At 43.8% G+C, this 26,824-nt stretch overlaps 1 protein-coding gene across 1 annotated transcript in view; it reads right to left on the bottom strand.

The window, feature by feature from the left end:
* The window catches only part of SLC2A12 (solute carrier family 2 member 12), a 32,989-nt gene extending 23,135 nt beyond the window's left edge, over positions 1–9,854 (bottom strand). Inside the window, exons 1-2 of the mRNA XM_086461221.1 lie at positions 9,722–9,854; positions 714–2,018 (exon numbers count right to left, since the gene is read on the bottom strand). Coding sequence (XP_086317347.1) covers positions 714–2,018; positions 9,722–9,854 — 1,438 coding nt within the window. The remainder of the gene's footprint in view (positions 1–713; positions 2,019–9,721) is intronic.
* Between the last annotated feature and the right edge of the window lie 16,970 nt (positions 9,855–26,824).

Below are 26,824 nucleotides of genomic sequence, written 5' to 3'. Positions count from 1 at the left end.
ACCCCTTCAAAGTACAATAATATGCAAGTGCTATTGAAACAAAACAAAATAAAACAAAATGGAGAGATTTAATTGCTAGTCCCTGGGAATGGCAGACATGTTCTCCTCGTGAGAGAGTGGGAACCATGCAAGTACGATGGCAGCTGCAACAGTACCTTGGTTGTACAGTGACGCGCCTCTGTGTTCTTCAGCACAGGTAGTGGCGATGATACTACAGTTTGCTCATGGGCTATGACACTTTGAATGTCTTACCTGTATCTGAAGACTATTAGTCAGGGGGCAAGATCCTCAGTGGGACTCAGGCATGCTGGCATTTCATGGATTTGATGGTGTCATACTATACAGAGGTCTAGAGCTTATGATTATCTTGGGTGAGTTAACAGCAGTAAATGCCTACATCTTAACCTTCCCAATGTAAGGACACAATAGACTAGGAAGACAAAAGATAGCCAGGGGTCCCATAATTTTGCTGTACAATGCTCACAGCAGTTCTTAACTTCACTGAAGAGGAGCAATTAACGGGCAGGACCTCTTCCTAAAATGTACACCTCAGGCCCACCAGGACAGTCTGTGACAATACCAGCATGTATTAGCAGAAAACACTGTTTTGCTCAGCTTGGGAACTGCCTGATGCCAAGCTGGGCATGTCATCCCAGCAATTAACCCACTTGTAAATAAATCATTACAAAGAGTTAGAAAAATGAAATACTTACTTGGTCCAAGACCTATGGAAAATGCAGCAACATAAACAAGCAGACTGGCCAGTGAAAGCCATTTCAGGACAATGGGAACCTCCCCACTTTCCATGTGAGACCCTTCGAAGGCAGTCCTGTTCAGTTCTCCTGTCCTGGTAACATCTGGGCTTCTCTGTGCATCAAATGACAATCTTTCTGGTGAAGCCATGCTAGCAAAGAGGTCCTTGAGACTCCCATTGGTGACACCAGTGAGGTTTCCCGATCTCTGGAGAAAGAAATCCTCTGGAGATTGGCTTTTACAGACGTTGGTGACATTCACATGTATGTTACGGTTCACTAATCCCATAGTGACCAACGATACTGCCATAACAGAAGAGCCAATACACAGGAAAGTTTTACTTCCAACTTGATCCACAAAAACTGTGGCTGGGACTGTGCTGACCACTTTAACCACTCCAACTCCAGTAGAAGCCAAGCTGGCAGCTTCATTGCTCTGGAACCCAACTGACTTCAGAACAGTTGATGCATAAAATAAAATGTTGGGTTGCCCAGTTATTTGCACAAAAAAGACTAGAGTGAGTCCTACCAGCATTCGGGCCCTCATGTTGTTTTTTGAACGAAACAGGTCCAAGAAACTATACTGATGTTCATCTTTCAGGGAAGACTTGATCAGAGTAAGTTCTTTAGTAGCATCTGATGTTTCCCGCAACCTCTCCAGTACTTTTCTTGCAGCTTCATCATTATTTTTCATGACAAGAAAGCGAGGACTTGGAGGAAGGAAATACATGGCAATAGCCTGCAAAGCACCTAATGGAATCACAAGGCCAAACATGTACTTCCAGCCATGAGATATGCTGGCAAATGCATAATTTGAAATATAGGCGAAGAGAATGCCTATTACAATCATAAGTTCGTTTAATGATACGAGGAGGCCTCTTCTGTGCTGTGGGGCTATCTCAGCAATATACACACACGTTGCAATTGATGACAATGATATGGAAATACCTATGGCAATCCGTCCCACAATAAGTATCCCATATGATTCATAGGGCAGTAAAATCAGACTGCCCAACACAAGTAAAGAAGATGCAGTAATAATAGCAAGTCTCCTTCCAAATCGGTCTATCAGGAATCCACCAGTAAGGGATGCAAATAAGGCCCCAAAAAGCAGGGAACTTACAACGATTTCCTGCTCTTTGCAAGAGAGTGCTAATATGCTGCTCATCTGAAGAAGAGCTCCCGAGATAAGGCCCAACTCATAACCCATCAGAAGTCCACTTACAGCAGCAATGGCAGAAGATAGAAAAGTAAAAGTTCCACAGCCTGAAATAAGAGAAAAACAAAAAAACCTTGAAAGTGTGACTTCAGCAACATTCTGACAACTAATAATAACTATTTTATATACCAAATTTGATATATCCAAAAATTCTTTTTGTAACTTTTAGGCAAAGCAGTTAGGTGCATACAAACCCAGCAGCTGTGGTGACATAAAAGACTGGTTTTGAAAAGAAAAAAAATATTTTTTGAATTTATATAAAACCCTCTTTAGTTTTAATGCTTTTAGGTTCCTTATCTTCCTGATCAGAAGTCAATAAGATTTTGGTCGGGCCCTAAATAATTAAACCTTCTCCTTCAGAATACCATTACAAAAGGCTACACTGACAATACAACCTTTTGGTAAGAAAGCAATTTTTGCTTTCTTGTGATCTTCTCATTGTTTTTCCTGTACTGAATTGAGGAAGTCTTGTCCGCACAACTCGTGTACCATGGACAAAGAAAGCAGCAATTTCCCAGCCAAATTGCTTCAACCTTGACTTGAATAAGTAACAAGTTAATTTTTCTGTTGTCACTTACTAATTCCTTTGCTTCAACTGAGGGTGCCATGAGGACTCCTTGTACCGGTGTTTTTATTTCACTGAATGGAAACTTACCCACTGAGCACCAGGATGATCCAGATAGCTGGGATATTCTATGGAAACCAGTCTGTGAGGTACAAGTTCGTGAACTTTCTGGGTTTTGCTCATCACTAATCTCAGATTCTTTGGAATATCAAGATCAAATATTTTGCATAGTTTATGACAGCCACAATGTCAGGAATAAAAAACAGATGGTGAAAACATAAACCAAATGGAGATTATATGCCTTTGAATGTCCACTTTAAAACAAACTCATTTTATACAACTGAGATTCATTGTTTATTGTTACAAGATAAGTTCGACTGATCGTATTCTACTAACTGTGAAGCCTTTTGCACCCTAAACCTTGAGGAATATATCAGTTTGTTATTGTTGGTCTTGTTCTTTCTCCCAGCATGATTTTCCTCTCATCATGATGTTGGCTGCCATGCAACTAGGAAAAGAGTAAATTGACTTCTGATTTTCCAGTTAGTTGGACAGATAGGATGTGTCTGAGGAGAGGTAGATTTTGCACCATAACAGAGTCCGTATGTCAGTTAATTCTTCCGGAACAAGTACTTTCCAGCTTGGCTGGAAAGTGGTTTATGGTCTAATTGAAAATGATACATAGACTTTGTTTATTTTTAGCTTATTTTTCTAAGGCATTAAGGCTCTTTGATCACGCTGACTGCCTGGAGTTCCTTGCCAATAACTTTTGAGCACGTTGGCAAGGATCAATCCCATTTGACAGAGGATATTACGTTTCTAGAGCAAGTTGTGAAAAGAGAGGAGGAGGGCAGCCCTAGCAGTACGTCTGTACTACTAAAATAAACAGTGCCAGAGCCCAGGCCCGTACCCTGGCACATAGCCCCATATCCTACTAAATTGCTGGAATGGTCCCTGGAATGGTTGTGCCCCAAGCCACATAGCGCTTTCCTAACAATTCCCAGAGGCAGTTTGGCTCATGCGTGAGCCCACCATCACGCCCTGCAGCCACTCCACAGGAGGCCGGGTTATTTTGGAGAGTGGCAGAGTGTAACTGTTGAATATAAGCTGTGCCTCCAGGGTCAGGGGAGATGTGTAAGCCCATTAAGTCTATTAAGATAAGTTTTGCCTATTAGCTCTCCTACCTGGCTCTCAGTTCACTTCCCTTTAGCCAAGCATCAGCCAAGCATCAGCAGCCCTGAGCTATTGAGTGCACTCAGCATGCCTCAGCCCACTCTGCCTCTGGGCTCGGGTGGCTGGCAGAGAGAGACAAGAGACAGGCAAAAAGCACATGGTTTTGTTATGATAGGCCATAAGGACATATGAGAAATGGGAGTACTGTGAGAAGTCTTTCAGAAGGTGGGAGCTGATGGTAGATTTATTGTGATGGAGGTGGGACACCTTGAAGAAAATGTCAGAAACAAATTTGCAAAATGCTTCAGTGTTGGAACAATCTTCTTTAATATTGTTGTTGTCCATGTCTGTATTATGTCTTAAGCTTTTTCTTCCTTTATGTCTGCAGTATCTGAGATCATTGCACTTATTTTAAACAGAGGTTAATGCATGGGTTAGGGCAAGGTCCTACTGTACTTCCTTCAACACAGAACAGCACTTCAGTAGAAGTACTACTGACTCCAGTTAAGCTGCTTTGTGCTACATGGCTGCACCCCCCAATGCATGCATGCAATATATGTTTTATCATTGCAAAAGCTATTTTCTCCCTTCCTTTTATATTTTTGACTTGTCTGCTTGCTGTATATTACTAAATCTGGAAAATATACCCTTTCAATGAATCCTCTCTGGAAATCAGTGCTGTTAACAACCCAGTGTTGGGCTGAATGAATGAGCTTGGATATCAGAAGCTACACTTCTAATTTGATCACAGTGCTGTGCCCAAACTAATACTCGGTGCTGATATTTGTGCTTTCTTGCATATCTCTGGTTTTTATGTTGTTGAGCCATGTAGATTTAACCTGTGATTTTGCTTTAATTTATATATTATGAAGCCAAAGGAGACCGTTGCGGTCATTCAGTCTGACACTCATGAACAGCACAACGTTACCCTTCAGACATGTTTAAATAACGTTTTATTTGAACTAAGCCATTTACAATATTCAGCTTTGATTTAAAAATTGCTAGTGGTTGAAAGCCAATGACTTTACGTCATCAGTTGTCCCAATGGTCAATTGCTTTCACTTCAAATTATCTGCAAATTGTTTCTAGACTTCATTTCTGCAACTTCAGCTCCCAGCCATCAGATCTTATTCTCCATTTGCCTGCACTTAGCTGTGTTCACTAAGCACAAAATTATAGCCTGTCATCGAGTCATCCCACAGACCTCTCCTTGATAAGCTGCTTAGCCTGTGAGGCTTTACAAGTTTACCAGTACCTTAAGTATTCAAAGCCCTGTTCGCTGAACTCTATCGAGATTATCAACTTCTTCAATAAATTGTGAGCTGGACCCAGTGCTCCTGCAGTTGTTGCACAGTGCCAGATAGGAACCTGACGTAATGGTCCTGCTCCTGGTGGACATTTCCCCTCTACTCGTCTAAGGATTGTCACGGCTGTGGACAGGAGCTCATCTTCTGCTGGTTATCCTCCAGGACAACCAATTTGTTTTCTGACTGGGTTCTGTCCAAGGCATTGCCTTTCCTTTAAATATGGCCCGCCTTCTTGCATCCTAGCTAGGAATGCAAATCACTTTACATTTGTCTGTATTAAAACACATAGGATGGGTTCAACTTACATAACTGTGAGAGATCTACAGCATCTCTAGATTTCTTCCGTAATCACTTGCAAAAAATAGGCACTTCTAGATGTCTGAAATAGGTCAGATGCCTATTTCTCTCCATTGCCTATAAAAGGAATCTGTGCGGCTTGCTCAGATGCAGATGTCTAAAGTTAGCAGAGAGGAACCTCAGACAGCGCATTCACTTGCAGTCAGCAGGCCAAGCCATCTGAATTGCATTCAGCCACTGACATATCTCATTTGTTAATCACCCGTCACCTTTATCACCCACAAACTCTTGAAGGCAATTGGGAAAAAATGTTAAGGAACAGAGGGACAAAAACTGAGTTTAGGCTCTCCAGCAGAAACACAGCAGAATGGGCAGTGTCTCCTATTGATTCTTTAAGGTCTGAGTCCTGCACGGCTTTTAGTTCTTTAAATGTGCAACTGTCAGTTTTATATGTTCCAGTTTCTAATTCAAAATGACAGTGCCAAGTGAAATATCTTGACAGATTCCACCATCAGCGCTGTTCTTTACAATCCAGACTGTGCTTTCCTCAGCCTGTGGTCCTCAGATCAGAGCAACCAAGGTGATTTTTCATTTTTAATCCGAGAGGCTGTACAAGCTGGGTGTGGAGCTTGGATGCCTGGACGATTGCTAAGGAAGCACTCAAACCCGTGTATTTGTTGCTTCTCTAAGTACAGCAGCTTGACCAACATCTTAATGTTTCTTTGGTTTGTTATTACTGGGTCAGCTGGTATCCTTGTTCATGTGTCCAGTGACACATGCCCACAGTCATATAGAAATAGTGGAGGGCTGTAAATAAAGCAGCCCCCGAATGAAAAGCAGATTTGGATGTGATGCAGAGGGAGACACATTGTCTTTCTGCATTAGTAGCAACAAATTCAGCAGTTAACTCGGTGTCTCTTGTCCCTCACAGGCACTATTCTGCTGAGAAACATCCTTATATCGCTATGAGGTTTTGTTGTAACTGGTGCACCTAAGACTTGCCTGCTCAGAACTGCCTGCTGAGTTAAACCCTGAAATCTCTGCTCAGTTTTCCTTCATCGTCTTCCTCCAGACAAAATTCCTCCGACTTCAGCATATGTTTTACTTTAACATTTCCAGATAAAGCATGTTGCAGTAGTTGTACTCACAGTCCTTTTAAGTGTCACTTTTAATGATGTTGCTGGCAGTTCTTAGGCATTCCTTTTTCTAAAAAAAAAGCTTCTTAAAATGTATATTCCCTTTATTTTCATGAGATGCCTGCAAAATACGTGGCAGTGTACAGCCCAGGGGAACAAAATATTTTAATGATGGCTTCCAGAGAAATTTCTCCTTCTGCCTGCTCAAACACCATGGCTAACGAGTGTGTGGCTGGTATGTGACAAGTGATTGGAAAGTCTATTCTCTAGTTTCCCCATGTAAACAAAATGGTTTCTCACAACTGTTGCTCAGGTCAAAAGCAGCACTCCTTGGCAAACAAACTTAGGTTTAAGAACATTTGCTGGAAATATTTATGCTTGGCTGCTGAAAAAGAGACCAAGCACGGTTGCACTATAGCACAGTATACCACTGATGAGACTGAATGGGGCCAAGTAGTAAGAGTGTGCCCCTTATTTTTAAGCCCATGTTTCAGAAAATACAGTCCTTCCAAAGGCAAAATATTTGGTCTGTGCATGTATTTTATGGGCATTATGGATAAATGATCTGTGCCAGGGAAAATCTGCAAGCAGGCTGAGTTGGGAGACACCACTCTTCCCCTGCTTCATGTGCAGGAGAGCTGTGGGAAAGGTATGTGGGAGCCCTTTCCAGCTCACCTGGCCAGTACCATGCTCCACATTAGTCCAGACACTGAGATTTCTGTGATGTAGTTTTTCTTTCCTTTCTCCCAAGAGAATGTGCAGTGTGTGTACAGAAAACTACTGAGATGTAGGCGGGGGGGAGATTACTTCTTCATGTGACCTGTGCAAATACATCTGTTTTGATAGGAGGGGACTTGACAGTCTCTTCTAACATGGTGATGTCTTCTGTTGACTTTGATTTAATCTGAGGTGAGAAAAGTCTCAATTTGGGAGGGAAGGAAAATATTTTCCTGGAAGGTCAAATATATGTTCTTTAAATCCTTGTGGATTCTTTGATCTATTTAGACATTCAGAAGGAGAAATCAAGCTCTGTCAACCCTTGGTTAAAAAGCACAGGTTAGAAAATCACAAGTGCATTATGTAGATATGAATTCACAGCATGGAATCTCCCATTTTCAATAGAACAAGGTATTTACTTTAATCTGTGATAAAACTATGCTTCTGTATCTGAAAATTTTAAGCTGTCTTTAACAACTTCTTTCTTCTCCATCCAAGTGCTGTCTGACATACAAAAAGTTTGCCTTTACAGGGAAATAGTGTTTAAAATTCCCCAAATTGTCTTTAAAGGAGAATTTTGCTAAAGTGTATAGCGTGTGGATCACATCGGTTTGTTGGATAAATATTTAATGCATGTGTTGGGAATTGCTGCATAATTAATCATGGGTTTGCTTCTCGTAAAAGGTGATTATCCCATTTTCATGACATCATGATATTTGCTGCACTGTCAGTCACTGTCTCATCCAGTTGTCTAACACCTGAGATTTCTTTAGATCCAATAGCTGCTCAATAGGTTCATTTCTCCTATTAGGGAGATACCTATAGGTACCCTATATAGCTAGGGTACATCTGATCTAACTCTCTGTCTAGAAGTCTGGCATGGGGTCTAAAACAGTTATCCAACAAAACCCTAAAAGATGAAACAAAGGGTGGCTTTGGGACAAAGTTATGTTGCAAGCAGAGATGGAAAAACTAAGAAAATACTAAATTTGCCCAAAAATAGTGTCAGGGCCATGTGGGATCATGACCATTTGACAAATGTGACTCCTCTGACCCAAGTGTGAAAGGCAAAATAAAAAAATAAAATTTTGTAAATGGAGCTAAAAAAGAGGGCAGAAGAAAGCGAATGTATCACACATTTTCACTCATCTAAATTCCTGCAATGTTGGGAAGCATTGCACACTTTGTGCCGCATAAGTCCAATGAATGTATTGTGTGAGTAATATTAGAATTTCATGAACAAAATGTCCTGGCACTGTTGGAGAGACAGGGGACGCAGATACTGGAAGAACCCAGCCTGGCCATCTCTCCATCTCTCTTAGTGCTCTGCCATGTATTTTCATTATGTCAAAGGCAGCCTGGTCCTTCATTACTTCAAATAGGATTTGGGTTTTACTTTGTTATTTTCCGGTAGGAATAAACAAGTTCTTTTAATCCTGGCTAGGTAATTATAAATTCCTCAGGTTACTGCTTTAATTTCTGAGGGTAAGGCCAAGTGTGTAATTTGCATGTACTCTTCTAACCATAGCCCTTGTACTGCAGTAACTGTGCTGTCTGTTTATTGTAACTGCTTTGCTTCCCTTTGATAAGGCTATCCTGTAACGATCTGCATTGTTCTCCCCATACCCTAACGTTGTCTGCACACCGACTGACTTTCTGTTCTTGATTAACCTCCGCTTCCAGGTATCAGCAGATGTTGCTGGACTGATCACTGTTACACTCTACAAAGCATTTGTGCCTGCAGTATCTGAACATTCATGGGGTTAGTCAGTTCATTCATTTTTAAGTGAAAAAAACCCGCTTGGGACACAATCATTTCTGCCTTACAACTGTGCTTTCCTGTTTGGGTACAGCTGTCCTGTGGGTGAGAAATGTCATGATTATGCATCATTTTCCCCTTCATCTTATCATCAGTGAAAGAGAATACTCAAGATGCAAAACCATGCTGTAACTTAGAAAACTGGATGGCTAGGACAGCAAAGGTGAAGAACTATGAAATTCAGCTTCAGCACTCAAAAAGCTTTTGCAGAAGACGTTCTACAGGTGATTTTTCATGGCGTCAGCGAAGAAACCCTGTTTCTTCCTGAAATGGGATGAGAGAAAAAACAGGAGGGAGTCCCCGTCCCCCCCACCCTGTACTTTCCATCTGCACAAGCAGGTGCAATGCTTGCCTGGCCTCCCGCCGCTTCAGTGGAAAGGGCTGAATTGCTCCCAAGCATGCAAGGACCGGAGCACCGTTGTTGTCTTAGACGACAGTGGGTTCTCTGATTTTTTTGGGTGACTGATCTTTATAAAGGAAAAGGATTTACACCACAGACAGCGCACACACAAGAGTAGAACTGAGGCCTTTGGGGAAAAGTATCACATAAACCCTCATTCAAAATTCAAGCCAGCATTTCCCTTCCTTACTGACGTTTTCCCCTCTCACACTTCTAGAAATCAAGACATCGTGCCCCGAGAGTCCCTTGGCTTTGCAGGGCTGTTTGCCCCAGGCATTAGCTCCGCGGGCAGGCTGCTGCTGGCCAACAGCTGGCATTCAGCTCCTGCCACTTTACCTGCTGCAGCCGGGAGCTTGCGGAGGTGGCGGCGGCTGCTGCGGCGGCTGCCCCGGCTGCTCTCCTCATCCTCCCCTGCTCTTGTTGTCTGGCTCTGCTGGCCGAGGTCCTCCGTGCTCTGCCCAAGTACCATTGCAACCCCTTTTTACCTTGGGACAGGAGCACTTCACGGGGCAGCAGTCCTTCCCCGGACGGAGAGCAAAGCGAAGGTTATTTTTCTCATGGCAACAAGTTGCTGAAGCTGGCTGAAACCAAATGCAAACCACAAAGTGGTTTGTGAACAACTTTGTTGCTATTTCAGAAGGCTTTGCCCTTTGCAGTGACACAGGCTGTTGCTATTCTTGGGAGCCTATTGCAGGCGAGGGGAGGGCCGTCTGTCGGAAGTATTGCTTTTGCCTTTTAACAAATAGTTGGAGACATCAGCTCGATGCACATTCCTTACCCATTAGCTTAAAGGGTCTCTCTGTCTCCTGCTTTCTGTTTTCTCCTCTCTCTGGTGTTCATACACACAGGTTTTTAGCAGAGAAGGCACACTGAAGGGGAGGATTTGAAGTATTTGCCGTGTCAGCTAAAGTTAGGGCACCGAGCACACACATGCAGCATCACTTCATTCTTGTAAATTGTGAGCACGTTGTGGTGAGGAATAACAGAGAGGAAAAGAAGCCATGGCAGCCCTTTGCAGTCTGTGATGGTAGGACTCAGGATTTTTCACGGCATAAATGCACTTGCTATTTTACAAGCAAATGAAAGGCAAGACAGTCTGTCTCCCATGACAATTATTTGTGGGAAAACTGAAACTATCTCAGTTATATTGAGTCAAAGGCTTGATTTTGAGAGCTGCCAGGAGTCACTCCATTCCTACTAGCTTTGGTGGAAGCAGTGGCCAGCAGCAGGGAAAGCTATAGTGGGTGCCGGCGAGCTGCCTACAGGAGCTGCCTGCCCCGTCCTGGTCCTGGTCCTGGTGTGGGAGCCTCTGAGCACTTTCAGCAGACCTGCTGGCCTCAGTGAGGCAAGTTGTCCAAAGCTATCCCCAGTGGGAATCGCTGTTGTATAATTTGGCAGTGCTGCAGGCTTCTTGTTTGTGCTCTTTTCCATTACTTGCTGCTTTGTCTTGGTCATTTTTAATACACTAATGACTGCAGATAGTGTGGGAGGGAAGGCAGAGGTGGAAAGTTGGTAGCTATTGCAATATTTTCAGGAAGGAGAATTCCTAAACGTTTTTTCCTTAAGTAGAGCAGGCATGCTCACCCTTTATCAGTGTTTGCTTAACAAGAAAATTTGACAAAAGACACTCTTAGCTGCTTTGTCTGACAGCTGCCTCACTGTCAGCTTCAGAAGCTGGAGCGTCAGGGATGCCACGGGGACTCTGGTTCCAGAGGGGAGTTTGGTTTTGGCAGTGCCTTTGGCGTGGAGTTAAATGAGTCAGCCTAACTCTGCTCTCATGTGTAACATATTTTCCATGTAAAATGTCCACCTGTCAGGTGGTATGGGATGCTATCAGGGCTGTTAACAATTCTTGCCACATCCAGAGAGGTGTTGTTTCCTCATGGGGTATGTGCAAAAAGTAATGTCAACTTTTAAATAAATTATTCAGATGTTTTGGGAAAAAAAATGAGTGGCTCTTTAGGCTTGAGAAGGAGAGGAAATCTTTTCAAAGATTAAACTCAGTTGTGACAAGATGCCTCTGTTACAATGTGGTGTGTAACCGACCTCCTCTAACAGCCCACACCTCATATAACCCACAGCTCTGATCAAGCACCTGCTCTCTGGAAACTCAGCTAACTCCATAGCTGCACCCTTGTTCCTATCTCCCAAATGTCTTTATATGTAATGGTCCTGGAGAAGTCAGAGATGCCCGTGGCAGCTCGCTGGGGAGCAAAGCCATGCTCCCTGATGTGTGGCCCTGGAGGATGCTCTGGGGTTCACTCCTCCTGCCCAGACCTGCTGCCTGGGGAGGGCTGACCACGAGGCAGTGACCCCATTGCCTGCTGAGAAGCCAACAGAAAAAGAGAATTCAGTCCAGTCTTCAGTTGAATGGCAGGTTCAGCTTCACAGAGAATTGATGAGAGGCTGTCGGCAAGGTCTGGCAGAAAAGAGTGGTATTTTTAAGGAGAAATGCCCTGTGGGAAGTGAGACATCCTGAACAGCCTGAACTGATGATGGACTTCACCAATCCCATGCTCTCTCTCCACCAGGGTTATTCAGATATTCTCAACCATTAAGTTGGTACATGTGGAGTTACAGAAGGTTCCGTATAGAAAATCTGTCCCGTCCTTAGGTAATCAGATATGCAAGAATTGACTACTTAATTTTACTATTAGCATTTGCCATCCAGCTGACAGGAGGCTGCTTTGCTAAATAGGGACTGTTGTGTGAAATCATTGAGACAAGCTTGCAGCACAGCATTGGTGGGACTTGTATCCATTGCTCCTTCTTGCATCTGTGAAGAACCTTTGCAGGCTTTCTTTGTCCCCTCATTCCCCCAGTTCCACCTAAAACTGATTCTGCAAATCTCTACAAAGACAACCTGGGCAAGCATTCTCCACTCCCATCACAGTAGAGTTCCTTCTTCAGCTGTGAGCTGAACTGGACTCATCAGCTATAGGGTATTACTAATTTTGATGGAAGTAAGAGATGTAATGCAACTGCAGACTTTTCTGTTCAAACCCCCTAAATGTAGTCCTCCAACTAAATACACTGATTATGTATAGCTGCTGGCACCTATATACCTTGGGAGAAGTTAAAAGCTTGCAGGAACTGCACCTTACCCTGAGCGAGAAGCATACTCCACCGAGGAGTAAGTGATAAAAAGAAAAGGCTACTTTTCATCGAGTTCCAAAATCTTGTGATGAACAGATTTTAAATGATGAATGTTAAGTGGAAACAACAGTGAATTTCATTCTTTTTTTAAACAGGAAAAAAAATTTAGACAAACTGGGATTTCTTTTAACTGTTTACATGTGGAGTTCAGCGCTACCTACATTCCCTTCAGAAGTCAGAGCCTAAACTGATTTTTAAGTGTTTTTCTATGTGTTTACTCAGAAATCCAGCCGACTAATCTTCTCCTGAAAATAAAGGCCAAATAACTCATTTTTCCTCACTAGTTCTGCCTTTATTTCATGGTATCTCTGCCAGCTGCAACACAGCAATGGCTTAACTTTGCCCCCTGTGGTAACCTCAGGAGGTCCATAGATTTCACGGATGGTAAAGCAGCCAGTTCACAGCACAAATGGTCATAATGGCCAGGCAAAAAATGAAGGAAGACATTGTTATTCTGGGGACTTGTGTTTGGGCTGCCCTAAGGGCAGTGCACCCTTGCCATGCTGAGCTGCAGGTGCTGCGGGGGTACCAGGGAGCTTCCTGGGCTTCAACCTGCTCCCTAAGTTATATCCCATGCCAGAAACACTGTATCAGGGTGATAAGGTCTTAGGGAAAAATGTTCCCAGTAAGTGGAAATGTGAAATATTTTATCCTGAGATCTGCTGCTTGGCAGGGCATTAGTTTGAGGGAATTTTTGTGGCATCATCGGTAGCCAGCTGATAGTGAAAAGCCAGCTCAGCAGGTGCAAGAATCTGTTTTCACAGTTGTGACCAAAAAGCTGAGGCATCAACATTATTGGTGTTAACTGGCATTAACTGGCATCCCAGAAAAGGAAGGAACTGGATAAAAGCAGGTTCCAGCCAATGAAAGCAAATGGAGGGAGGGAAAGCAAATAGCCTGTGCTGGTTCTGCAGCCAAAGCGATTGTAAAGGGATCTCATGAAGCGTAGTGACTGTGAAACCCTTGCTGGTGGCCACAGGGTGCTGTTCCCACAGCCCTGTACCCCCTCCATTTCCCAGTAGAAACAGGCAAGCAAACAAGCAAAACTCCAGTACAACAGACATGAATGGGATAAGGAGGAAGAAAAGGGAGCGTGCTTTGCTGCTTTTCAATTCTCTGTTCTTTCCCTGTTACTGCCTTGCCTGTGTATGCTCTTGAAACAACTGCTTGGCTCATGCTGTGTGCTCGAGAGCAAGAGGAATCAGTCAGAGCAGGGGCAGGGGGGCTGCCTGAGGATTTGCAAGGTGAGAAAGGATTGCACCCACTCTGCCCCTCTCACTGCTGCCTGGGAATGGATTCCTGCTGAAACTGGAGGCATGAGGAGAAATATTCCAGAAGGCAAAAAATTCCAAATGCTAGGACAGGAGAACAGCTTAATGACACTCCAAAGAGTATGAGCCCCAGCTCCACAACTGTGCTGTTTGAGGCTGGAGAGAAGGTCACATGCTTCGGGAGAAAGAAGAGTGGAAAAGAATTAAAAAGCCAAAAGCAGGAGAGGGTCAGGAGACAAGCCAGGGGTATGAGTATAACACTGTCATGAGATTCCCCTATTGGTTTTGTCAACATGCAGTTGGCAAGAAATAATCTCTTCTGATACTTTCTCAATTCCTTGCTTTCAAAACTGACAAACAGTTTATAATTAAAGGCATGATTGAGCTAGGAAAAGAAGATAAGATATTCTCACTAAATTGCTGAATGATCTTCTAAAATCTCTGGTCATGATTTCTATTTTCCTGCTTTTCCAGTGATCTAATAACTCAAATTTGGGACTGTGGAGAGACAGGGAAGTTGATGTTAAGCCCATAGTAATGAATCAAGAGCTGAAGGGCTTTCTGAATAAGTTTTCTTAGGCCATTTTTATCACAGTTGGAGTAAAGAAGGTCGTCTTATTTCCCTGTAGATTTTATGACTCTCAGAAAGAAGATAGTGTAGATCTCCCAATTAATTTATTCTAAAATATGGAAATAAAGCTTTTCAGCAAAACTATGGAGAGGATTTTCCTGATGTATCAGCTGAAGTTATGTTGCCTGCATCTGTGATTACTGAGCTTTGCTCTCAGAACTAATCGTTCACCATTTGCAGAAGAGGTTCATAAGATAGCCAGCACAGGACAATGTGAAGGAGGCTGGGAGGACAAGAGAAGGGAAGAGACATGGAGAGAAAAAGAAAGAAGCAGAGCAAAAACCCTAAGAAAAATGTACCATTTATTCCAGAAAAAAAGTACCAATCTAAAAAAGCACGTGTAGCCTTTCCCATTAGTGTTGACGCATTGACACCCACACACAAGGGGGAAAATGTGCCAACGTTCCAGTCACAGAGCAGTGAAAACTAGATGAAAAAGACAGAGAGCGCTATCTCAAGAAAGTGAAATGATCTGTCCTTGGGGAACTGTGAATACAGAAAAGATAATTGTTTTTACTGTGATGCAGCAAATTTAGGAGTCAGCTTTGCACAGATGCTTTTTATAAATGAAAGATAAATTTCATAAATGCAATATTAAGGCTATGCCATTAGTGTCATTTTGCAAATGGATAAACTCGAAATACATCAATAAATGGATAATAGTAAGTAAATAAATAAATAATACAGTTTGATGTTGTATACCAAACTCATGACAGAACTGAGAACACAAATTTCTTCTTTCTGAGCCCTGTGGTTTCTTACTAAGTCTTACTTACTCTTTTGAGAGGCACTGATTTATACCAATATATTTTTATCTGACTTTTAAAAAGTCTTTTAGAAAAGCTCTTGACCTCTTTTGATAGAACAAATAATAGATACAGTCCAGAGCTCATGCCACTTCACAACTCCCTCCAGGGCCTGAAAAACACCTGCAGACTCACAGCACAACTATTTATTCCTGCTGCTCTTCTGTTAGCATCTTCTTTAAAAATACTCTTTAGAAGTACGATGTGGCCAGGGTCAGCAACTGTAAGAGTTATATTTTGGCAGAAACTTAAAAATCAAACTGAAGGTAAGAACTGGAGGTTGGAAAGTACAATACAAAAAGTATTGTGCTGAGGAAACAAAATAAAAACTCAGTTTTACTTCAGGTTTCTACTTTCATGGCAGTGTAGCCTTTCCATCAAATAAAAGGAAAGGTCTTCTAGCTTCTGGATAACCTGAAGGGCCACTCATAATAGTTACTAAATAACATACCTGTGGTTTGCCATCACACACTCTTCTTTCCTGTTTGCTTCAGGTATTTCACACGTACTTTTTTTTTTAACAAACCATAGAAACACAGCCCCGTACATTTGAAAGAAAGTTGTCCATCTGAAATAAAATCAGGAGGCAGTAATCAATGAAAGCCAGAAAGCTTAGTAAAAATGCCTGTACAAATTTTATCCAGTTCATTACCTTGTGGGAAATGGCAAACCAGTTTCTCTACTCAAACTGAAATTTTTGTGGACTTGATTTCTTTCTTAACTGCTTTTGATATAACTTTCTGGAATTGGTGGAGAAAACCCAGTATAAACCAGTAAGAGGTGTATCAGAGCTACACTTCAAATGTCTTTATTAGTATCCAGTACACTGCTTTGTGTGATCAGAGTAATTTCAACCAGCTACTCCACTGGCAGAGTCTGAACTTGAGCCTGAACTCAGAGGAAGTATCTCAGAAAGACAGAGGGGGGAACAGCAGACATGTGGCCCTGATTTCTCGCTTTGCTTTCACTGTAAGTGCTCTCTTACCTACGTGGTGCAACACCTGCTGGTGCACAGTCCCAGGGCAAGGGCTGGGCCCAGAGCAGCCAGTTAGTAATGTCACCCACTACCTGAAGTCAGGCGGTTTTTAGGAATTTCCAAACAAGGTGCCAAATATGGAAGCCGTTTAGATCACTGTGTAGTGGAAAAAGAGTTTTGCTCTTTCCTCATGTGATGAATCATTAAAAATGTGTAAGCTGAAATTCCCTTTGCCTGTTATAATTAAGGAAAGGGATGTACATTGCTGAAAAAAATGTGGGCTGCTGAAATATATTTTTTTTATTGCTGGGAAACATTTTCTCCTGCATGGAATATGTCAGTCACACAGGAAATACAGTCATTTTCATGGTTTTAATTATTTCCACTAAGAAAGTGTTTTGTTTTCTGCTGACAATCTTGCTGTTGCAAAAATAAACAGCTAAATGTCATTAATGCTGTGCTTCGACTTCATGCTGGTTTTTGACCACAGTTGGCAACCTGAAGGCAGTTTTACATGCATTCATTAATACCAAATGTCTGGGTAAAGCTTTCCAGAGTCCATCAAAATTTTCAAATCGTTGCAGGCAAGCAGGAAACAAAACCAGCCTCCAATACACAGGTCATTTTGTGTTCTTTTGCTCCAGTGGGCACAAAGAAATAAGCAGTGTACAATCCTGCAATGTAAGTCATCCATTCCCCAGAACAACTGTTACCTGCATTCGTTAAAAGGTAGCAAAGACAGTCTTCAATGGATAGTATACATATGGAAGTGTCCAGAGGAAACTGGGTTTGAGACCGTCATTCCCCTTCACAACAGGAGACACTGAAAGCTCAGCAGGTGGAGCAACAGTCTGATACCAGCCAGGACTACATAGGACAGGCTGTTTGGAAGAAATGGGGGGTTTTCTCCCCCAGAATCCTTCCCTGCCTCTGTACTCACCGAAATCTGATCTTTTGAAATACAGGCAGAGGAAATAATACGCTGGCAGCGCTTCGACAAGGAGGTGCCAGCGAAGCTTCCTTTCCCCACTGCACCAGCCCTGCAGGCAGGTATGCACTTTACTGGCAGAGAGGCCAGGGAGGAAACTGTTTGCTTCCAGCTTTAAAAAAACAAGACTTTTTTCCCAGTTACTATGAGGAGGGAGTGAAGGCCGTGTGGCTGCCAGCTCTCCAGCCCCTCTCACGGTCTGATGTATCTCCCGAAGGCAGGCTGTGCCTGTGTGGGCAGTAGCCACTTCGTTACCCAATGCGGATCGGTTGGGTGTGCGCCTCGGAGAGGAAACCCTCCGTGGGGCCGTGGCCTCAGAGCAGATCCCTGACATGCACCCTTTGAAAGCACTTGGTGCTGGTTGCAGCCTGCTGCACTTCAGGGGCTGGCATTTGCTCTTCAGTCATTCACATTTTTATTTGCTTTTTTAAAAGCCAAAGATACATGTCATCTCTGGCAAAGCTGATTTACTGATCTCCAGGGTAGAAGCAAACACTCTCCTGTCATTTTCTGTTTAGTTTACCAGTATGATTTTTACGAAGGGCTTCCCCGAGCCATTGAGGACTGCAAACTGTGGGCTGACGCCACCTCCCTCCCCGCTGCTGGCACAGGCAGACACAGCATTGTGAGAAGGCAGCTGCTGCCAGTCACCAGGATCCCTGCCATCCCAGCATGGCTGCTTGGCTGAGTTACTTCTGTGAAACAAGAAACCTTAGCATCAGGACTTGGACCTCTCTGAAGATTGCAGAAGTCCTGGTGCACTCATTTGTCTTCTCCATGGCATGGGCTGCCAGCCTATGAACAACTCCATTCAGCAGACACCCTCCTCCCTCCCTTCTCATTCATATTCAGACTCTATGCTGCTCAGTTTGGCTTAAACCTCTCTGTTTCAGACTAATCACTGAAGCATTAATTGTTTAAATTCACACCGATGAAATAGGCATTGTCTAGGACCAAGGGGATGTCAGTAGTACAGCATGTGCTGTGTGGGAGACACACAGTGACCTGACGAGCCACTGCACTGCCTCTGAGCAGCAATGCCCACCAAGGAAGGGATGCTTGTGGTTGGCTTCACAGCAAACAGGGTGCACACAATACTTCAGCCTTCCAATACAGCTTCTAACTTCAGCAAGTCTCATCAAAAAAGCATGGACAAAGCACGGTTTTGTAGTCAAATGTCGTAAAGTTTAGCTCTCGGTACTTTCCTACCTTGGATGTAACGCACAAGAAAGCTTTTTGCCAATAGGCAGGAGTTACTGACTTGACTGAAAGTTGTTTTCATACCACAAAAAGTAATCAGAAACTTCAGAGCAGCACTAGGGTGGCTGCTTAGTTGCAGCTACTTTTATGAGAGCAAGGGGACTTGCTAGTGTCTTCCTGGCTTCTTTGGGAAAGTGAAAGGTCCATTTTCCTTCTCCAGCCTCATCACAGAGAGATTACAGCAATATCACTGACTTTTGGGAAAGCTGGTGAGGAGTTTTGGCACTGCCTTCAACTTCTCCCTCTCCGGACAGGGAACATAGAACATCTCCCTCATGCTCCACCTTCTTCTCCAAATCTTACCCTTTCCTAGGTAGTGACCAATACACACTCCACTACTCAAAGAAAAGTCTCTTCTTCCCTGAGTGTGACTCTCCTGAATTGCACCTTGGCTTTTCACAGCGGGTGTCTGCCCTCTCCTGATGGACAGCTCTGAAATTTCAGTTGCAATCAGTGAACATACCTTCACACTCCTCACCACATGCACACTCGTGCTTTCTTACTCCCGGCTTTCTGATCATGTCTTCTCCTCTCCCCCAGCCTACCCAAGGGGGCAGAGCAGCTACAGCAGTAAGGAGGGAAACTCAGACCTTCTGTTCCCTTCTGAAGGAAGTCCCAGTTTGCTGCAAGACGTCTGCCTTTGAAATAGCTCTCCTTGTGGTTTAGAGTATTTTGTGACTAACAACATGTTTAGACATGTATATCTGGTTTTATCGCTGTAGGGTTTGGCTTCCTTGCCAATTCTAAAAGTGAATACACTTGGGCCAGTTCTCAGGCCCTTGGACACGTGCCACTGAAATCAGAGGTGACATGTTAAAGCACCTAATTCCTCGAGTCTTATGATTATCATGTCTACATAACCCACCCTTTCAGCTGTAAAAACTTGAAAGCCTGATTTAGTTGAGCTTCATTCATGGAAACTCAAGAGTGAGAATATGAATGCAAATAACTTAGCATTTTTTATTTTTAAAAGCAATGTTTTCTAAGCCAATCTTTTGATTTTGATTTTCCAAAAAGCATATGAAGTGTTTAACATTTCGTCTTCAGCTTGCACATACGTGATGTTAAAATTGAGGAGGAGAAGCGATTTTATGGATAGAAGAGATTTGATCCTTCGGGATTATGACCACAGGATAGCCCTTGTACCATTGACACAGATGGGGCAGCAGTGGGCACAAACCCCAGGGACAGTACTCATACGTGCAGTGCCTTTGCAACACACCCCTGAAAGTTGCCAGTGAGAAGAGAGGGAAGCTGCTTCATTTACAGGAAATCCTTCCCGCTGAGTGCCACCCGTGCCAGTGGCAAACTAGAGCAGTGAGGGCTGGGGGAGACAGCTGCAATGGTGTTCCCCTGAGCTGATCTTTCCTGCCTTTATCTGTTTGGAGGCGTTGGGAGCTGGGGGCAAAAGCTGAGCAACTTTCCTCGTCAAAGTCTCACCCTCATTTTTTGTCAGATCCTGCTTCCTCCCAGATAGCGGGTGGCATGGAGCAAGTGGGATTTGGAGGAAGCTTCTTGGAGAAAAAGTAGAGGAGCTACATGGCGCTGTGTTGCTCTGCATGGTAACTGCAGCTGGCCAGGTGCAACGCATGGGCTTGTACCCAACGCATGGTCTCTGCAGCCTGTGGGAGCTGCACAGGCTGCAATCACAGCAGTACGGCGGTGATTTACTCTCAGATTTGGCATGGCTGCTTTCAGAGACCTCCTGTTTCATTCTTTCCCTCCAGCTTCATTTCCAAGTGACTGGTGGACCAAATTGAGGTTTGATCACTATAGGTTGCCATGAGTTCATTGAGGAGAGACCTCTGGACAGCCTGCCAGGCCAGGGTCCAACCTGAGCCTCCACAGATGTGGTTCCTGCCTGGACTGCACTGCTCTGGGAAAGAGGAAGGTGAGGAGCAGCTCACAGCTGCCTCAGCAACAGTTTGTCTTGTGCCCCCAGCTCTTCATCTCCCTTAAGCGAGCAGAGAAAGGAAGCAAACAGCTTTCCCTGTTTAGGCTGAGTCTCCTGACGATAAGGCAGGTTCATCTCAATGAATCTTATGTACGTGTTCTTCATGTCTGAGTACCGCATAGGATTATTTCATGCACAAGGGCATCTAGAAACACTAGTACAAAAGGCAATTATGAAGAAGTTGGGAAATCTCAGAAACAGAGAATATTCATGCCTCTGTAACTCAGCTCTTTTGTACACGTGCACAATACATTGTTTAATATCTTTATTGCATACAGTTTCTTTCGCACGCCCTCACCTTGTTCAGTACACAGTGCAGATAATGTTTAGTTAATAATCATTCGGTGGTCTGTGTTACATCAGAGCACAGACCACAAAATCACAATTGCTGCTGCCCTTATAACCCACAGTGCTAGCCAGGATTTTGATTTTGTTTGGCTTGTTCCAACCTATGGTCCTAACCTTGGAAATGGAGATAATCCGTCATGGAGATATGGTTAACAGTTTCCCTATAAAATGCTAGATGGTACTGTAATATATAAAAAATTCATAAGCCTGAACTAATCCATCTTCATAACATGCCAGTAAGATAAGTGGATAGCATTATCTCTGCATTAGGGTTGAGGAACTGGGTTCTATCATTTTAAGTCCAAAAACATCCCTTAAACTTGGATGCCCAGTTTGAGAAACCTAGGATCTGTCCTTGTCATTTAGTATTAAACAAGTCTTAGTACTTACAAAGGCAGTTTACCATTGGCTTTGTTTGCACTCCAGAGTCTTGAACACGGCTGACAATAAAGCTTCAGGATCTTAGGTCATACAAAGAGAAAAAATAAGTCTGACAGCATCCTCTGTAGGCCATCTAGTTTATCTTCCTGCCCTAAGAAAAGGTCAGCTATTATCAGACTTCCTTGGGTATCTCTATTGCTAAATTGTCCCTATCTAACCTCTTCTGAAAAATCCCTGAAAATAGAGATTTCACCGTCCTCTGAGGCAGCTCTCTTCTAGTGCCTAATTACACTTGTTGTTACACCAGTGTTTCGACTAAGCCCTCTGTACCTCAACTAGTTCGTCTTTCCTTGCTTTGTCCACAGGGGACATGAAGAACTGTATATTCCTCTGCTCTTTGAAAATGTTAAATATCTGCTGGTGGCCCCTGGAGTCCTCACCAGCTCACACCTCTCCTTGGGGAACGCTGCCCAAAATGGGACATAAAACACGAAAAGAGGCCTCAAGGGTGCTAAGTAAGGCAGAAAAAAATTTCTCTGTGCCTCTTACGTGTTACTTTCCTGCTTATATGTGCCAGATGTGAGCCTCACAATTCTTTACAACAGTGCCAATGTTATTGCTCATTAATAACTTGGGGTATACTACAACCCCAGTTTCTTTTCTGCAGAACTATTATTGACCCACCAGGTCCCAATTTTTAATCAATTACTCTTATTTAAATGTAGATATTAGGGAATTATTTCCCACATTTTTTCAACTCACTACACTAATTTATTAGTCTTCTGCCTTTCTGTGTGCCTGCAGCTCCCCTCCCAGATGGGTGTTGTTTGTGGTCTCCCACACAAATTTAATACGCACATCCACTAATGACATGAGTGATGGAGAAGAAAGCACAAAAGAGAAGCAGATGCAGGGCAGACCACCTTGGAAATGGATTTTTTTTTCCATTTTAACAGTGATTTGTAAATAATTATTGAAGTCGAGTTCCCACCATAATTATTTTTCAAGCATTTAAGACACAAAGCATCTGCAAATGAACAAACTATAGTGGAAAGTTTTATGTGAGTTCTCCAGCATCAGGTAACAACCCTGTGTCACAGGCTGGGATTCAAGCTCAACTTTTATCTGCCTCCAGGATGGGGCACTTCTTGAGCCCCTGTTCAGTTCAGAGCTGCCTGGGGTGGCTGAGGTGGCTCTCTTCTCCTAAGGAGAGGAAAGGGTAAGGTGCAGCCTCTGGGGCACCAGGAGCTGGGAAGGAAGGAAGGACACTGTCACTGAGGACAGCACCTTTAGAGACTTCATCTTTTAAGCTCTAGCATGCCTGTACATGTCCTAACCCCTGATTTAACCAAACCTAGACAGGTTTTTGCAGGAAGAAGAAAGCATACACCCTTGGCACAAAGGTTTCCCTTGCTAAATTTCAAGCAATTGGTGCGAGGCAGAATTACAGTAATTAAGATAGTAATGGTTTTGAAAGTAAATATATTTTTGAACACTGGCAAAAGCAGATTTTTCTCATAGTGTTATTTGTGGAAAGAGCACTGTTTGCACTGAGCTTTGCTGAAAGCAGATCTTAAATGCAGTGAACCTGCTGACCACAACAGCTGTGGCTGGAGTGAGGTGTTCGAAGTCAGGGCAAAGGGAGGTCAGACACTGGACGAGCTGGGTGTTGTACCAAGCTGCCGTTCTGTCCAGGAGGCATGAAAAGGACCTGGGCAGGCAACTGGAGATCCCAGGACAGGATGCTCAGCTAGAAGGAAAGATGGCAGGAATTAGTCAGTGCTCAGAGCGCCTCGAAAAAGCAAGGCATAGTTGTATAGCTACAGCCAAGTAGCGTTTTTTATAGCCGTGGGCAACTATTGACATTGCTTCATACATTTATGAATGGAGGGGAAAAGGCAATCCCTAACTCCTCTGTTAACATATTGACTGGGTTGGTACGTATTTTGTCATCAGGAGCCCTGCCTGTTGCCAGCTACAGCGTGGGGACTCGCAGCAGCTGTTGATGTTCACCTCAGGACAGCTCTTTTTTTACCTTTTTTCCCCTTAATTTCAATCAAACCTGTTGAAGTTAGTAAGATGATCAGCACCCCTAAACAACGTACCTCGCACGAAGAGTGGGCACCTTTATGAATATTTGTGAATACCTAGCGCCACTTACCGGGTGTCCACTGAGGGTCTGCCTTTGAGAGACCGACTGTCCTCACGTTCTCCGCCCTCTGGTGACAGTGATGAACAACAGCAGACCCGGGGTGGGATTCAGAAGGGGCATGGAGGGAATTACCCACGACAGGCTCTTCCCCTTCGCTCGTATCCCACAGTTAAATGCTCTACAGCGACGTCAGCTACCTCCTTTAGGTTAACAACGGTGTCATAATCTTCACCATAACATAACTACATCGGAACTGTGAGCTCACAGAAGCAGGTTTTGTATTGTTGATTTGGATTTCTTGAGCACAGACAAGCAAAATAAGCTCCTGTTTTATGGGGTTCAGATTAATACCGTTTTGAAGGAAAAAAAATCTGATGCTTTTAATGGGGATTTTTGGAGCTATCATAAAAGAATAAAAAAACCTCTATTTTTATTCCACTAGAGGTCACCAGCACAATATTTTTACAAAGAAGACTACAGGAAAAGCAGGATAATTTCTGTTCAAGAAGTTCACTTGGGACTTAACTATGCCAGCTTAACTTGGCCAGCTAATCATTCTGGGATAACTGTTTGTACCAAACTACTTTGGAGAAACTTCTCACACAGATTTCTGCTTTAGGACCTGAGCATTTTTCAGGGGAAAAAAAAAAAAAAAAAAAAAAATCACTTTAATTCCATACAAGAGTGTTCACTCCATAAAGGATGACTTAGAAAATTTGGATCATACCACAGTAAGTACACTGACCAGTTGTTTTGGAGTGGTTAGGCCACAACTAAAAAAGTGGAATATTCATTAACAAGAGAGCAAATTAAAATAAAGATTTGAAATTAGATTCTGTATTCCTTCGTTCCTGTGGCCAGCTCAATGATTGAGAACCAGAGAGGATGTTTTGTGGCAAGATTGGACCTGATGATCTCAGAGGTCTATTCCAGCCTAATGATTCTGTGACTCTGTGATTCTGAGATACATTAACCCAGACTTGGGACTAGCGCCATGGCTACTCCAAAGTCTGTAATACTTGGCAGTAAACTGGCAGATACCCCTGCCTGTGGCACTTCTTCTGTCTCCTCACTGCATCCCTGTGGGGATCTAGGCTGTGGTCACAGAAACAACTCATTAGGGACATACTCAGTCAGGCACCGCCTTTGCTGCAGTGCCGTGCCCTCAGTTACCCTGCCTCTTCTGCGGAGCTACTGTGCTCAGCAAGTTGTTGTCACGTCTCAATTGCAAGTGGTGTCACAGCTGGCTATTATCAAATTTGTTGTGATGTGCTATGCAACGTATAGATAATCAGAGCCAGAGGTGGCAGCAACAGTTGCTAAATTGGCCCCACGTCTCTCCCAAAGGGAGCACCAAAACTGCCTTTCTGCTGCAGCAATTTGAGGCTTCTAACAGCTCCCTGGTTTTTTTCCTCACAGCACTGTTGCAGCCTGCTTTTCTTCCCCCAAAGCTGCACTGTGCAGTTATCTCTCTCTGAGTTGTTGCAGCAGAGTCAGGTTGAAGCCTTACTTAACCCGTCATCCCAAGGTCTTAACGTGGCCTCGCCTTGACTCCTCATCCCGTGAAAGGATCAGGTCACACAGCAGAGCCACAGACTATGTATACTGGTTCATTTGCTGGAAGGCTGTATTTTTCCATTAATAACGCAATTGCAGGCCTCAGTGTGCTTTTCCAGAGGGGAGTAGGGCCATCACACATCCTGCTGCTCCAGGAGATAAGGACACACAATAACCCAGAGCTGTGGTGCGCAGTCCCTAGCACACCACCAGGAACTTCACCTTTGCTGACAGACCAGGTCAGGGCCCCGCAACGGGAAATAAAAAGAGTCTCTTCCCAGAAAGCTGTGCATTGCTCGTGAATCACCTGATATCACTGCCAAATGCAGCTGCCAAACATTGTGCAGCCCCATGAGTGATGGCTTACGTAAACCATTTAATGCATTCATATGCACCTCTGGAGGTATTTTCCTCTTCCATTTTCAGCCCACAACACTTTGCAAAGCCTTATCCCAGTTACTTCCTTGTTCTTCTGTCCACTTTTGGGTCCACCACCTTCCTAACCTCACCCCCTCTTGTGGGCATCACCTTGGCTGTGTTGCACCAAGAAGTCAGGAGACAAGGGGCCATCCACCTGCACGAAACTCAGAGCCACCACAGTCCACATCAGCTATGAAGCAGTTCAGCTTCTGCCTGTGAGAGAGCAGGAGGCACCAGGCAGTAAACAATTCACGATAGGGCACCAAATGTGTTAGCTATATTGTCATTAGGCAATCTGAGTATTTGCCAAAATGCAATAAATGTCACTTCTCGCAATGCCCAGCTGTGAGGGGATCACGGCAGAGAGCTAGAGAAGGTGCCTGAAAAACTTCCAAATGTTTCTGGCAGCAAGTAGTGATTTAGAGACATCAGAGACAGCAAAACCCCCACCTGCTTAGCTGGGCCACTCAATTTGGGATGATGGGAGCAGGACTCTTTCCAGTGCTCCACTATGCACCACGATTTTGGAAGGAACAGCTAAGCCACTGTACATATGAGCAATTTTATTCCTCGCAGCACTTGATGAGCATCAGTTGCCTTTAATCCATGGCAGTTAGTGCCTCGCAGCAGCATTAGCACTGCGATGAAGTCTGTGTAGTTTAGGAAGAGCACAATGCTCCTCCAGTTCTCCTCTCAGTCCTTGACAACATTACTTTTGCCCTTATTTGTTCAGGGTCAAAAAACTATGTGCATAGCTTAAGCAAGACCTGGATGGAATAACATTGACCTCTCACTAAATTGTGAATGTTCATCCCCTTGATAATTGCTTTTGTTCTCCTCTAGCTCACTGTCTTATAAATCACAAGTGGCATGGAGAGGGTGAAGAGGGATTTGATGATTCACTGTCCTCTTAATACAATAATTCTAGGTCATCAAGGAGAACAGGGATAGAAGAGAGATCTGGGAGAAGAGATAGTCCGAGGCCATAGGCAAACACCACTGCTGTCCTCCCATAGCACGAACTGACGGGCAGGACATGACCTGTGGCGTATGACCTGACACTTTTCTCTTGCATATCAGGAAAGGTGGGAAGCCTGTTGCTGCCAGAAGGTGTGATGATAGAACAGGGAGACGCACTTGTTTGAAGCCTAATCTGGTGAGCTTGAGTACAAGCTGTGGTAAAGAACATTGCATGTGTGGTTTCTGCACAGGCTCACCGCTGAAGGGAGCACCGTATGTCCCCTATGGGTCCGCTGAGCCTAGACTGCAAGCCCAGCTGTCACGTCTCGGTTGCTGTTGCTGTCAGAGGTCACTAGGATAAGCATCGATCAGGCTAATGGTATTCCTGCAGCAGAGCTGAGTGCAGATTGTTAAACCCAGCTAAGCAGCACAAAACATATTTGACCAGTTAAGCTCCCTGCTAGCAGCCCCCAACACAGGGCTGGGGATGTTCGTGTCAGCTCCTTTGGGAGAGTGGCCTGCAAGTACCTTAAATCTAGTTCAGGGATGCCTGTGCATTCATGCAGGCACACTCTGGTT

The sequence above is a fragment of the Leptosomus discolor genome, chromosome 2 (assembly GCF_034619465.1).
Source record: "Leptosomus discolor isolate bLepDis1 chromosome 2, bLepDis1.hap2, whole genome shotgun sequence".
Taxonomy (NCBI): domain Eukaryota; kingdom Metazoa; phylum Chordata; class Aves; order Leptosomiformes; family Leptosomidae; genus Leptosomus; species Leptosomus discolor.
This window is presented reverse-complemented; position numbering and strand designations above follow the sequence as displayed.